Consider the following 15,021-nt stretch of genomic DNA (forward strand, 5'->3'; position numbering starts at 1 on the left):
AAGTTAGGCCCATTCACTCGAGGGATCTTGGTTTGGGTAGTTTTTTAGCATAAGAACACTAAAACAATGTTAAATAGAGAAAAACATTTAGCAACATCAAAGTAAGTTCAGTAGAATGACCCAACGCTTGTTACTTGACTGTTTTACTTCTCAACTTTTAGATATTTTAATTTGTAGTTATTTAGACTTTTAGATAAAACCATTTTCAACATTTACTTGCTTCATACAAATGTTTGCTCATTGAACATATATTTTCTTAATGAAACAAGTTCCATGTGATTCGATACTTGGTTCTTACCGTTTTATATTACTTGTGCGACTCAATACACTTGCTGATTAGCATTGCAGAATATTATCGAACAAGTTTTGCTGCGAAACACGTAACACAATGATAACAACAAAGACTGTGGGGGTGTCTTATGATTGATAGACCGCTATCACGCGCCAAGTGTTTTTGGTTCATATAACTTGCTACACCAACTACACATGTGTTAAGTCCTATTATTTTAGGTCTGGTTCATATAGCTTGCTATACCAAGTTCGATGCATTACACCTCATGTTGACCCAGGAATTTTCTTTTATTTATTAAATGTAGTTTATTATTTTGAAATATGTAGGGGATGGTTGTAATTTTAATGTTTATTTCAAAAGAATTTTTTTAAAAAAGATTTAATTAAATAGACAAGGAAAGTTATGACATTTAAATTCAAGAATTTGAAATTCAAATCTCCTACCATTAATCAATCAGTTACATTTCCTATTAATGTCAATAAAAGTGGGAATCAAGAGAGGAACAATGACAATTACATGCTCATAATTATTGGTGATAAAAAAGGTTGATTGATGGTATTTGAAAATGATTTTAAAAGGTGATGAACCAACTGTTTTGTTCCTCCTATTTGCTTCTATTAAGCTTTCTCCAATAAAAATATACTACGTACATAAATGAAGATATATTTGACTCCAATCAAAGAATAATCTATATGTAATTTTAGTTGTTTTTTTCTTGAAAAAATTAGTAATTGATAGTGTTTGAATATAACTTTGATATGTGAAGGGGTTATGTATGTGTACGTAATATTATTGATAGTTTTGCTCTCATTAATGATTGATTAAAGTAAATGTTTACCTGGATTTTGTTATCATATAGCTGGATACAGTAGTATTTATGATTTTGTAATATTATTGATAGTTTTGATCTCATTGATGGTTGATTAAAGTAAATGTTTACCTGTTTTTTGTTATCATATAGCAACATAGTATTTACGATTATGTGAATGACCGATTTTTTTGTAGAAAACTTAGCTGGACTATGTTAAGTGAGATCTCCTTTTTTAAGTATTTTTTTATATTCATAAAATTCAAACTCAAAATTTAGAGTGGTGAACCGATGATGCACATAGTTTGTCAGAAAATTTTGTTTCTAGGACAATAAGTCTACCAGGTAGGTACAGTTCTTAAGATAAATCTGCCCGTCTCTGAATGCCATATCAAACGAGAAAAAAATCATAAGTATTTTGTGTTTGAAACTGTGCGTCTAAATACAGAATGGATGAGAGTTTATATTGAGTTACTGAATTAATTAGGCATAAATAAAAGATATTCAATTTTCTCTGAATCAAATATTATATGAATAGTAAATTACATTTATTACAATAAATTCGGAATATCATATTTATATATTTATTTTTTTAAGAAATCTTAATTCAATTCTTTTCGGGTTAACATAAATATATTTTTAATGATTTGATTATAATTAGTTGACATGCACATAGACATCTATTTAACATTTATACTAATTCATTCAAGACAAGCATTCGTTAAATTTAAGGTGATGTATTTCAGGAAGATGCACGGAAGCATGATTAGTGATACGGAATCACAATAATGGTCAACTAACTTTCACCTAACCTCAATTTTTTTATCTTGTGGCGATGACTAGCTAGCTAGCTAGCCTCTAGTATTTTACCAAGTTGTGTGGAGTTCCTCTTTGCTTTTGAATGGTATTTTAGAGAATGCGCATCTTTGGAAGTTGGCGTGGGTTGGAAAGAGACAACCTGTCCAAAACAATATAAATATAAGGACAAACGGTGCCAATTAAAAAGCCCTTACCACTAAGGAACCATACATAAATCCTCTCTTTTTTTTTCCTTGTATTCTGCCTCCAAAATTTTTCAAACAAGGAAATACAGGAATTCCCTTGCTGAAGATAGCTCTATAAGACTATTATCTATATCATATCTGAGTAATTTTGAAACTCTTCAATCTCATTGTGTCACCCTCAGTCTCAAGTCACAATGGCAACATTTATCCGAAGAATAGCAATCAGCTATATTCTCGTGACATTGTTTTTCTCTTCAGGTGTCTTGCTTGTTTTGTTTTGTTTCTTTTTTTTTTCTGTTCATTATGCATGTTTTTGTTGTTGCATTTTTGCTTTACTTTTTCCCCTGGAGGCAATCCTGTTTGAGCTGACATTTTTGTTTTACTAACTTGATACCATTGATATGGAAAAAAAGTAGAATAATAAGTTTGGTTCCCTTGAAACTTTTTTAAGTACTAACGAATTTTCACTGATTTTGCAAACCACAGATATTGGATTTTTTGGACGTGTTGCATCATTTGGAATCAACTATGGCCAAGTAGCTAACAATTTGCCCCCTCCAGACAAAGTCCTTGAACTCTTCAGCAACTTAAAGGTCACAAAAACAAGAATTTATGACACCAACCCTCAGATTTTGACAGCTTTTGCTAAATCAAACGTTGAGGTCATTGTTACGGTTGAAAACAACATGCTAAGCCAGTTAAATGATCCACAACAAGCCCTTCAATGGGTGAGTGGCCATATCAAACCATACCTCCCAGACACAAAGATCACAGGAATTCAAGTAGGGAATGAGTTATACACAAATGGTGACAAAACTCTAATTCAGTATCTTGTTCCAGCAGTGGTGAACATCCACAATGCTCTAGTTCAGCTAGGCCTAGACTCCAACATCCACGTTTCGACGCCGAGTTCCTTAGAAGTGCTTCAGGAATCATACCCTCCTTCAGCTGGTAGTTTCAAGAGTGAGATCTCAGGGATCATGTCCCAGTTTTTGAACTTCTTGGCCACCACTAAGGCACCCTTTTGGATCAATGCATACCCTTACTTTGCATACAAGGATGACCCTAATAGGATTCCATTGGACTATGTTTTATTCAATCCTAATGAAGGAATGGTTGACCCTTACACCAACCTACACTATGATAACATGCTCTATGCTCAGGTGGATGCAGTCTCATTTGCCATTGCTAAATTGGGTTTTAGTGGGATTGAGGTTAGGGTATCTGAGACTGGTTGGCCATCCCAAGGAGACCCTAATGAGATTGGTGCGTCAGTGCAGAATGCTCAAACTTATAACAGGAATTTGCTGAGAAGGCAAATGGCTAATGAAGGGACACCTTTTAGTCCTAGAATGAGGTTGGAAGCATACATTTTTGCATTGTTCAATGAGGACATGAAGAGTGGAGCAACCTCGGAAAGGAACTATGGTCTCTTTCAACCTGATGAAACTATGGCTTACAATGTAGGGTTGGCTGCTTTTGCAGACTCATCCACTTCATCCACTTCAATTTCTCTTACCTCCTCTGCCACTAAAATAAAGGTAAAAATAAAAACCAGTCTTTTATTTCCCACCCCAACTCTACAAAAGTTATTTAGCTTATAGCAAAACTTATGACAGAACCAACATGATGTGGTAAATAACCTTGTCTTTTTTAAGCATATGGTCATGGGTTAGATCCATGTCTCGTGCATATGAAAAAATATCTGCTGGAAGATGTTAACCTCTTAAATGAATCTCAATATCTTGAGAGATTAGTCATTGGCTTTTGGTCGAGATACCTTGGTTCACACAAAAAATAAAATTGTATGACAAAAAAAAAATGTAATCTAAACAATTGGGAGAAGAAGTTTATCAATTTAAAAGGGGTTTGTATTTGTATGTAATGTAATTTACAGATAGTCAAATTCATAATTATATATTTTAGCAAAATACTTTCAAGTTTCAAGTATGCTATCTTGGTATTTTTAAGTAGGTAGTTAGTAGTTGGTGCATTCTCAGCAGTGTCAATCTAATTATCTTCTGTTATCTTTCTTTTTTTTTTCTTCTTATTTTTAAATCAAATTTTACTTTGAAGCAGGCAGCATCAAATGGATTTCAAAGCTTGTTCTTCTTCTGGATGTTTGTGTGTTTGCTGACTTCAGCCCTTTGTGGCTTTGTTTGAGAAGAATATTATTATATTCTTGTGGAGTGAATCATGTGTATATGTATCAAAATAACGAAAATTTGGGATAATACATCCTTCAAGTTGCAAAATGGAGTATCTCTAGTATGATCTATATTAAAGGTACCTATTTTGCAGAAATCAGGACCAACACACACTTTCTAAATGATGAGGGCAACAAACAAAATCTGCAATACGGCGAAGAGGCAAGGCAATTCAATTCAATTCAATTCATTTGGAAGATCAACTTTCACAGAGTGGCTACACTTTCATTCACTTACCCCGCCATTAGTCACATTCCAGCATCAACCATGTGGCAATGACGTTAGATTGAGCTTATTTTAGGAAGATAAGATCCAAAAAGCCACTTCATTCATTTATTAGCTGAATTGTCAAATAGGAAATATGTTTGTATATTGCTGATTTTTGTAGAATTGATTTCATTCATCAGAAGAAGAGAAAAATATATGTTTCTGATTGAGGAAAAGGTTTTAAGGCTAGGCTTGTCTTCCTTATGCCTCACCTTATTGGATGCTAAGAAAAGCCCCTTATTATGGGACGTGGAATCCACAACTGTTCTCTTTGTATATAAATAATTATAAAAGTACATTCTGGTATTAGTAATACCATTCTTTGATCTGTCATTTGCCCCTTTTATCAACTTGTGTATTTTTTTTTTACAATAACTTTAAAACTGTGGAGGGAAGCTTCACAGTCCTGAAGGATGGAGCGATATGGGTATTCTCCCTCTTGAAGGGGATATTTTTTGCAGGATTCAAGCTAGAGACCTCCTTGTGGAGTATTCCTGTACATATTTTCAAGCCTTAACGCGCTTCCATTGGGCCAAACTACTTTGGGTATCAACTTGTGTATTTTATCATAGTACAAAGTTCAAAAAAATATGATATTAATGAAAATCTAATTAAAGTGCTCAAAGTTAAGGCTTTGTTTGCCTCTTTTATTATCCTCAAGCAGACAATAGGACGGTTCTGCTTTATTCCCTGGCCAAATAACCGTCAGCATAGGGTCATTGCTGACCCCTTTAGCAAAGGTGCCTTTATCAAAAAAAAAAATCTATTTTATTTCTATTTTGAAGTGGACAATCAAATTTCAGCCTTATCAGAAGATGATGGGGATTGATCTAGCTCTTTGACATCAATGAAGGTGGTTGTGGTTGTGCACATGTACTCCTCAAATCCTCAAGCTGACCCACCCTGAAAAAATAGAAAGAAGAAGAAAACAATTCTTTTTCTTTAGGGGGCATAACATAATACAAAGGCAATTTGCAAACAAATCCCACTAAGTGTTTTTGCATCGTCATCATCTTGAGGAACTGAACATTCTGATTTAAAATTGCTTCCTGCATACAACTGTTAATATGACAACATTTTGGCCTTTTTAAAACTTTGATTACAAGTTTAACGTGACACATTCTCAAGTAGGGACCATCCCATAATAATCTCAACAAGTGCTTGACTAAGATAGAATTGGAAAGATTGTTGTCCTTGTATTCTAAGATGCCATTGCATATTCTTTTATAATGCGTTTGGATAGAGAATTTTAACTGATGGAAAAAATTTATCAGAGAATTTAATTTTTTTTTATCTAAAATTTATTGTTTGGATTTTTTTTATAAAGAATTTAAATTTTTGAAATTTTAAAACAGAATTTTAGTGAAATTTTAATTTCTTTTTAAAAGGTAAGAAATTGAAATTATCTTCTTGACAGAAGAATTTTCTAAAAGCGTTTGCGATTTCCCTTGATTTTCTCTTCCACTTGAAAGTTTCCAAAATCTCATTTTCAAACTCGCAACTCTTACGCCGATCTTCAAGAAACACTGTGTGAGCTCGCGAAGCATCGATCAGGTGTGGGCGTAGGGGGACACGTAGAACTGCACCCGCCAATCAGGAGAGCAGTCGTAGCTGCCCATCACGCGGCGGAGGTACTCGCCAACGCGGAGGGCCTGGGTCATGCCTTGCCTTGTTGACTAAATATTGTAGTCGAATGTGATGGTGTATACCGTCGTGTTCTGATTTCCTGCGACCCCCCATGCCCCATCAATATTCTTTTCTTTAAAAGCACACAATCATATCTTCTCTTCCCTTTGCATTCATTTTCTTTGATCTCATAATTTTAATTTTTTTATCCAAATATAAAATTTTGAAAATAAAAAAATTTCAATTGAAATATTTAAAATTCTTAAAATTTAAATTTTTTTATAATTTTAAATTCTCTCATCCAAACACGATCTTATGTCATTTACTACGTTGAATTATAATGTTGTATCCTAAGTAAAATTGTCAATTTCTTATTGTTTGTGTTGTCTCTCTTGAACTGTAGTAAGAGCATTAAGTCAGAATCTATCGCTCGGCACGAACTTCTACATGGCCCTGCTGAATTTTAGGGGGCAGTGGCGAAAAAAAATGCCCTGATAATTAAAAGGTTGCGTATAGAATTACTTTAAAACTAGTATGATTCAACTGCTGCATAAGTTGTGGCATTTTTCTTTCTTTTTCTTATCTTGGAATGCAAACATGTTTTCAATATTTCAATACGTTTCTCTTAGGTGGCTCAACAGGGGGTCTCCACGTGTCAAATTTGCCTTAACTTTGGCATTATCATCTGAAACCTTAGACAAACACCAAAAGCCTCGAATGTAGTTTGGAACCAGACAACCCCAAGTAACGGCTTATTGTTCCTACATCATATGTAGAGCTCAATAGCTACTCCACTTCTTTTATTCCTTCATCATAATCATACTTTTTATATGCTATACTATTGTTCACATTCCCTAGAACCATAATAATACATTAAAATACTATAAGAAAATCACGTAACGGCTGATTGTCTCCTCTTTTTGGTTGGTAATGAAGCAGTAGCCACCAAAAAGAATACATGAAAATGAAAATCTCGCAATCACTCAATATATTCCAAATAATGCTTAAAACAATAGTGACAAATAGTTGAGCAGCACTACAACCATCGATATTAGGAGAGCACAATCTCAATTGTTTCTCCTATATTAAAAAAATGTTCACCGGCTCTGGCTAATCACAGTGCAATTCTACCTGTCGAAATGGCAATTAAAATAGTCAAAAGAAACACTAGTCTGAATAATTTATCGAATTAACTTTTGAAACAAATTACAATCCCATAATGACCTCCTGAAGATTTAAAGAGAAATGAAGCTTGAAGAGAATGTCAAAACTTTAGCCCTGACCTCCATGATCTTCTCAATTAAAATCTGAATTGCAGCAAAAAGATTGAGGAAACAATTACCTTACAGATTACTTACACATAGAATCGCTTGATGAATATATATTCATATTTTGGAGATAAGCAAAGAGCAGATGGGAGTACATATTTTGACTTCAGTAGCCTCACCCATGAACATAAAAAGAAAAAACAGAAATGAGGCACCGATTTAAGGTGACACTGTTATGGGAAACCTCTTTTGGAGGACGTGCTTTACTTCGAATGTGTACATAGATTGCTCTAGACTTGGTTATATATACTTGAATTTAATTCCCATAATGTGAAAACCAAGGTTATCAAACTCAGAGTTTATGCAGATTCGTGAGAGTTTCATAGACTCGACTCGTAGACTCAACTTGTAGACTCAACTTGTAGACTGTAAGAGTCTACTTCATATAAAAATAATAATAAAATATCTATAAATAACATACTAATTAAACATTTCAACAATAAGATAAAGCAAAACAAAACAATAAATAATAAAGTTCAGGATATTTAAATAACAAGTCTAGTAATAATACATCACTAGTAGATAGAGATAATAGGGTTTGATGTTATTAAAGAACAAAAATTTGATATTATTAAAGGTGAGAATTTTATATTTAAAAATAACATGCTAAATGAAGATATGTTGAATATTAAACACATAAAACAATAAAAAATGACTTACATTTTGATCTAATTTTTTTAACTTACTTGTTGACTCGGTGGTAAACTCGAGAGTCTATCGAGTTTACTTAAAAATTACCCGGAGTCTCTAAAAAAAGAGTTTACTCAAGAGTCAACTACTCGTAAACTCATAAGAGTTAGCGAGTTAACTCAAGAGTTTGATAATAGTGAAAATCACATTTTTATATATACTTGAATTTAATTCCCATAATGTGAAAACCACATTTTTTGTTCATTCTAAATTTAATAAAATCTCATTTTTATGTATATACAAAAAGATTATTTTTATTTGACAAAATATTCCTATTATATCTTCCCTAAAATTGTATATCCCAAAGCATTTTGCATCAACACTATCTAAACATTTACCATGCAAAAAATCACTTCCCTCCAATAATTTCCAAACATAAACCAATTCACTCAAATTCATTTTTGCTAAAATCAAAATTTTACTCCGACTAGCGTGTATGAAGACTCTAATCCAAAGTGACGCTTAACAAACACGTACTTCTGAATAAGTCGTGATAGGAAATGAGAAGATAACGAAAAAACCAATGAGGAAACAGTACGAATCTTATGTGAAACTTGGTTTTTACTCTGACTAGCGTGCATAATTTTTAGTGTCCTGATTAGTCATAAAAAAATTACTCGTATTTTTACTTATGACTAATGCAAGCAGAAAAAGTATGTTGTCTCGATTGTATTAGCGGTGGAACAATATGAAAATGCCAGCACTTATGACCTCTCTCAACCATTGGTCCCAGACTAATAAACAACAGCACAACAATACAGAGAAAAAATGGCACAAGTCACCATTTGTTTTGCGATGATGCATTAGTTTTAAAACATAACCTAATTCACAACATACTTATTCAGTGAGCATAAATCGCACTGCCAACACCAAAAATTATTCTTCATTTTTCAGAAACGATAACAAATGTAGCATTAATTCCCATAAGCCAACAGTTTTAATACCCTCCAGTCTTCTTATTCCACCAGTCCAGAAACTTGGCCTCAGCAGCCAATGTGTCTACCCTGTAAAGTTGAAGTGTGTGATTTGCGATTTCATGCCCAAAAGTCCACCCAAATATACCTCCAGCTAAAAATGACAGTCCAGCGCCTGTTTAATACGGTAGGGAAAAGTAAAAGATTAACAATGTATATTAATCAGTTTTTCATACTACTTTTATGACAACACTATATACAAAATATTATAAAACCAATTTAGAGTCTAAAACATCTTCAAGAGTCAAAAGGAGCAAGAATGATGTCTGTTTTTGCTTACTATATGATAATCAACTTGAGAGCTATCAAAAAGCACAGTGCTGTAGAAAAAGATTTCAGTAGTATGAGAAGTGGTAGATTACCATGTAAACTCTTTGAATATTTCCAGGCATAGCCTGCAGTAAATAATGCTCCCAAAGCACTTCCTGTGAGGCCAAATTGCACTGCTTCTCTAGCACTTTTCAGCTGAAATGGGAAAAGGGAAATTACCCACACAGCACTTCAGATCATAGTATTTTGATGGAAAACTTCAATATAAATTTAATATTCCAGCAGGTGAAATACAGAAAATGATAACAGCCACAAACAGTTAGTGATATAGGATGTAGTTGGCAACATAGATTTTCTGTCATTTGCCACTTATTAAGAGAATGAGCTAAAACATAAACAATACCATATGAAACAGAAAAACATAATTTGTCCATTATATTTTTGTTTCATACAACATCTATTTTTCCTCTTTTGGAGGCAGTCACGGGATGATTCAAGGTAATCACCTTTGAGTCCTTTGGATTATAAACATCACAACCACCAAATTGTAGATAAAATGCTGTCATGTCTAGTGAGTGATGACATTATGACAACAATGCATATTGGCAAAATCATGAATGATGAGAAGTGATAAGCACCATAATGATGTTGAAAGGGCATTCACTTGATGGACAAACTCTATTATGATGAAAGGACAAAACTTTTGAAAAAGACATAGTTAATACCCAGCTCAAGATTGAATACACTAGAATGGAGCATCCTAATAACTTCAAGGGAAATAAGATTTCCTTAACTTTGCTCCATACAATAGAAACTATTAAATCTGTGTATGCCTAAAAGTGCCACTGCCATTGATTGTAAGTGATTCCACTTAACAAGTCATCAAAGATTATTTGTCTAAGCTGGTGACTTTAAGCAATTAGACAGTTGTGCAAAAAACTACTGAAGATTGCAAAGTGAATTATGCAGTGGCGGCACAGCCAACCTGACATAACATGGCTGAGAATGCAAAATAGACAGGTATTGGTGCAATAGCACCTTGTTGTAGTTTGTTTCAAGGAGATCACCTCACCAGAGGTGTTGGAAACATAAAAAACTTCGTACCCCATTGCCCAGAGGCTCTTCGCTATGCGAAGGTATGAGGGACATTATAGAGACAAATGTTATGTCTAGTGTGTAATGACATTATAAAAATAATGCATATTAGCAAAACCAATGAATGATGGAAAGAGTTCAAAGAGATAAGAACCATAGTTCAAAGAAAAAGAGTCCCAAGGATGTTCTATTTACGGAAGAGCTCTATTATGTTGAAAGGACAAAACTTTTGAAAACACATGGTTAATGCCTAACTCAAGATTGAGTATATTACAAATGGAGTATCCTAATAACTTAAAGGAAATGAAAAAAAAATATTTTTTTCAGTTTCCAAATAAGTGATTATTTCCTCAAAGTAAGCCAAACCAAACAGGCAAACACACACTAACTTAGCTTCATACAGTATAACAGTATTAAATCTGTCAACGCCTAATAGTCAGTGCTACTATCATTGATTGTGAGCTGGGTTTTGAATTCCTCCAAAACGGCAATTGCAGCCACATTATAACTGTATGGGAAGCATCTGCAACCACATCACAAACACAATTTTAATATCCACAGATGCAATTTAAAACCATGACTGTGAGGGATTCCACGTAATAAGTCATCTAACGTTATTTGTCTAAATCAGTGACTTTAAATGCTTAAAATTCACAAAAAAGTACTAGAGATTACAGAGTGATTAATGCAAGACCAACAGAAGAGGTATGCAGACATGCAGTGAGGTCAACCTGGCATAACAGGGCCAGGAATTGAAAATATACAGATATATGGTTGGTTCCACATTTGAGTTACTGGCACAATAGCACCTTGTTTTAGGTGAGTCCAATGGTCTATTCCATCTGGATCAGGTGGAACACTGCCCGAGAAACAACGCTTTCCATTTCTTAATGTGGCTGCAATCTTAGTGTAAACAAACTAAAAAAATGCACCAACATTTGGAATGAACCAGGAATAATGAATGGAAAACAATGCAGAAATTTCCAACTAATTGTGCAAAGTGCAAACATGTATCATAAACTACTTAATGCTTTAGTGCCTTAACAAGTCTCACTAATTTTTTTGTCAAAGTCTTATGCCATGTTTATACTAGATAAATAGATTAAAAGCTTTTACATTTTTACATTTAACAAGTTTTCTTTATCAATGAAAGGCCTAGTACTGCAAAATCTACACCACCTTCTCATGGACTTTCATATACAAGTAAAGGACAACCTGTGTCTTCTACTTCTGTCTTGGTGAGCAAAGAAGGAGTCCATTGGCAGATGTAATCTCCACAAACAGTTTGTAAAATAACAGTCTTCGAAGTCCAAATAAATTTCCGTAGAGGAAATACCAACTACCATTTTACGGAAACAGACAATACCCAACCGAACATCAAGAAATATAACATAAGGAACCAGATTTAAACATGCAGAGCACCGGATAGTAAAATTCCAAAATAAAACTAACGAAGCACACTTGAGAGAAAACACGCAAACAACAATAATAATAGCAATAGCAAGCTCAGGATACAATGTAATCATTCAAAAAAACAAGGCAAAGAGCATCAATAAATAAGCTTAAACAACATCATCAAAGGCATAAATGTAGATAAAGTGAGAGAATTATTACGACGGGTCCATGAACAGGATCAGAAGCAATGAACTCCTCGACATCAGAGCTTGACCAGGAAGGGATGGGTTTATCACGGTTGATGAACCTCGAATAGTTGCTCAAAAAGGAAAACCTCTCTGACCAAAACGCTTTGTAGCCTTCCCAGTAAGACTGTGTGTTGTCTGCCATCAGTCCCTTTCCCTCTCAATTGAATCCCTCTGCAGTAACCAGCCAAATTCAATCACCCACAAAGATTAATCACTGAATCAAGTAAAATTTCAGTGCATGTTAGAATTAAAGCAGGGAAAGCCTAAAAACTAAAGCAACAATTTCTTCCTTCTTCATTTGGTGCATTAGAATTCATTATTATGCATTGAAATCCGTAAAAGTACTCTCCAAACTTTAATCATTAATCATTCGCGTGAAAGTCAAAATCCTGATCGAAATCGAAATTAATATATCCATTTTCATATTTGTCAAAAAAAATGGAATCTGAATCATCCAGCTAACATATAGAAAAATATCTTCCTTCAAATTAAAGAAACAAATGGTAATGATTTGGATGAAATCGTTCAGATTCATGGATCAGAGGTTCAATTAAGCAAACACAGAATCCAAGTACCAATTTGAAGAAGAAGAAGAAGAAGAAGAAGAAGCGTGTGTTACCGTACGAGGTGGAAAAGTAACGTTGACGAAGATTAAAGGGTGGCTAGAAGCTAGGCGCAGTCGTTTTCTGAAGGCAGTGATGTATTTATTTAGGTTTTACGATTTGAAAACTCTCGAGTCTCGACACTCAGACAACAATGCCCATTTAAGACTTCCGAAAAACAAAAAACAAAGCCCATTTAATTTATGCTTTCAGATCCATCATTTGGGTCATGGATTTTCTTTTTGGCATATATGCTATGAATTAACCAGCTATTTTCTAGTTTTACTTTTACTATTTAATTATTTTTAAAAAAAGATATTTAATTATAAATTTAATTCTACTGTAATATTTCAAGCAGTGCTTTAGCCACCGCTAAGTACATGTCCAAATTTTCTTTGAAAAAAAAATATCTGAAGTTTGATGAGTTATATATGTTACTAAGATTTTATTTGGATATCTAGGAGTAATGAAGCGGAGCAAAATAATATAAAGTGAAACAGAATATATTAATATGAAATATAATAAAAATATCATTTTCTTACTTAGATATTTTAGTTAATAGCAATAAATGTTTTTTTAAACTGTCATTATATTTAATATTTTATTTCTTTCTTCTGATCATTTGCGATTATAATTTCTTATTTAATTAGAAATATTTTAGCCTAAAAATAAAAAAAAATGCATTTGAATCATATAAAGGATGAAGCATCACTTTTAATTTCAACCTTATAAACAAGGAGTATTTTACCCATTACGTGGGGTAAGTAATACTCATTAAATTAAGCTTTTTAACATATGTATACCTTTTCTTAAAATAAAATATATACACCTGGCAAGAGTTGGTGGAACTCAGCTGCATGAAATAGCAAGAGTTCTACAGTGCTTGTTAGACAACTTAATTCTAATGTACATATATCTCAATTGTTTATGGAGAGTATATAAGTCATTATAATTTTTTTAGTATTTATTTTTAATTTTTTGGATAAAAAAAAGATAAACTAATTATATTGCTCCTTCAATTCCAAAATTATTGGTTTTTATTTTTTTTATTTAAAAAACATTGATGTTTCATCTTAAGTATTAATAATATTTTTTTGCACATATATTCTTATTTAAAATAATTATAATTAACTTTCATATGAACACTATATTTGTAGCCTATTTAAAAATACTTTAATCAACAACAAATCACATTTATAACTTATATTAAATAAAGATATTTTAGACTAAATACGTTACTATATAATACTTATTAAAAGTTCATGGGTATACTCTAATCTTAAATATCTACAATTTTGAAACTGTTAATCCATCTCATTTCAGATAATCAGTTCAAACAAAGCCTAATAATAATGTATTTAGTTTGAAGAATGTTAGGAAATTGGTAATGGGACAGAAGAGAGGAAATTAAAAAAAAAAAAAAAAAGTCACCTTATTTAGTTCACAGAAGCATGATAGAGACAATATGAATAATATATTATTATATCCTTATAAATAGTAATAGAAGAGATGACAAATAAAATAAAATTAAATTTGAAGACAATTTAATATTTGTAATTAAAAAAACATAACTTTTTTCTTTCCCTTCCAAATTTTCCTATTATTGAAAAAGAGGTAAATGTAGAAGAGGAATTTTTTTCCCTTCATTTCTCTTCTACTTCTCTCTAATTCTTTTAAAGAATCTAAGGTAAAACTAAAAAAAATCCCTCCCTTTCACCTTTTTTCAAACTAAACACACCATAAAATATACTCCTACAATATTATATATTTCTAATTCAAATAAATACATAAATTTAATTACAATTTATGTGTCCAAAGTTTGACTTTGTTATAAATTTTACACCCACTTATTTTTTTACATTGCTTCCAAATTTAAAAATGTGGCGAATTTGACCTTTTTTCAATTTTCTACTAAATTTGTTTATTTTGTTCTCATATTTTAATGATGTTGCATATTTTGTCCCATATTTTTAGGGTCAACTAACAAAATTAATAGACAATTGAAGGAAAATACAAATTTATCACTTTTCAAAATTTTGGGGCAAAATTTGTGGGAAAAAAATATGTGAGAGCAAAATTCGTAACAAAATCAAACTTTAGGGTGAGAAATGTGACTAAGCCAAATATATAATCTTAGACAAAATGACATTCAACGAATAGAAGGGTGATGATTTTTTTTTTTGAGAGGGTAGAAGGGTGATAATTTACTAGTTAG

General features: G+C 32.5%; 2 protein-coding genes across 7 annotated transcripts; one reads left to right on the top strand and one right to left on the bottom strand.

The window, feature by feature from the left end:
- Positions 1-1,935: 1,935 nt before the first annotated feature.
- Positions 1,936-4,964, top strand: LOC100791994 (glucan endo-1,3-beta-glucosidase 14). 2 transcript variants are annotated; one of them, XM_006605436.4, is made up of 3 exons: positions 1,936-2,362; positions 2,591-3,645; positions 4,184-4,964. In XM_006605436.4, exons 1-3 carry the CDS (start codon positions 2,299-2,301, stop codon positions 4,265-4,267), a joined length of 1,203 nt encoding a protein of 400 aa, XP_006605499.1. In that variant the 5' UTR covers positions 1,936-2,298; the 3' UTR covers positions 4,268-4,964. The 2 variants fall into 2 exon arrangements, with proteins under 2 accessions (XP_006605499.1, XP_006605500.1); XM_006605437.4 differs by having other exon boundaries at positions 4,406-4,964.
- Positions 4,965-8,982: 4,018 nt separating this feature from the next.
- On the bottom strand, positions 8,983-13,026 carry LOC100777981 (uncharacterized). Of its 5 annotated transcripts, none has more exons than XM_006605265.2 (4): positions 12,824-13,026; positions 12,176-12,418; positions 9,559-9,661; positions 8,983-9,311 (listed from the first exon to the last, which is right to left on the bottom strand). In XM_006605265.2, exons 2-4 carry the CDS (start codon positions 12,344-12,346, stop codon positions 9,160-9,162), a joined length of 426 nt encoding a protein of 141 aa, XP_006605328.1. In that variant the 5' UTR covers positions 12,347-12,418; positions 12,824-13,026; the 3' UTR covers positions 8,983-9,159. The 5 variants fall into 5 exon arrangements, with proteins under 5 accessions (XP_006605328.1, XP_006605327.1, XP_006605329.1 ...); XM_006605264.2 differs by having other exon boundaries at positions 12,176-12,375; positions 12,824-12,989; XM_006605266.4 differs by having other exon boundaries at positions 12,829-12,973.
- Between the last annotated feature and the right edge of the window lie 1,995 nt (positions 13,027-15,021).

Source organism: Glycine max, chromosome 20 (assembly GCF_000004515.6).
Source record: "Glycine max cultivar Williams 82 chromosome 20, Glycine_max_v4.0, whole genome shotgun sequence".
NCBI classification, from domain to species: domain Eukaryota; kingdom Viridiplantae; phylum Streptophyta; class Magnoliopsida; order Fabales; family Fabaceae; genus Glycine; species Glycine max.

Coding starts and splice junctions, on each gene's coding strand:
- LOC100791994 (XM_006605436.4), top strand. CDS start 2,299: ATGGCAACATTTATCCGAAGAATAGCAATCAGCTATATTCTCGTGACA. Junction 2,363..2,590: donor GACATTGTTTTTCTCTTCAG/GTGTCTTGCTTG, acceptor TGCAAACCACAG/ATATTGGATTTTTTGGACGT. Junction 3,646..4,183: donor CCTCTGCCACTAAAATAAAG/GTAAAAATAAAA, acceptor ACTTTGAAGCAG/GCAGCATCAAATGGATTTCA.
- LOC100777981 (XM_006605265.2), bottom strand. CDS start 12,346: ATGGCAGACAACACACAGTCTTACTGGGAAGGCTACAAAGCGTTTTGG. Junction 9,662..12,175: donor ATCCTGTTCATGGACCCGTC/GTAATAATTCTC, acceptor TTCCCATTTCAG/CTGAAAAGTGCTAGAGAAGC. Junction 9,312..9,558: donor ATATTCAAAGAGTTTACATG/GTAATCTACCAC, acceptor CGTATTAAACAG/GCGCTGGACTGTCATTTTTA.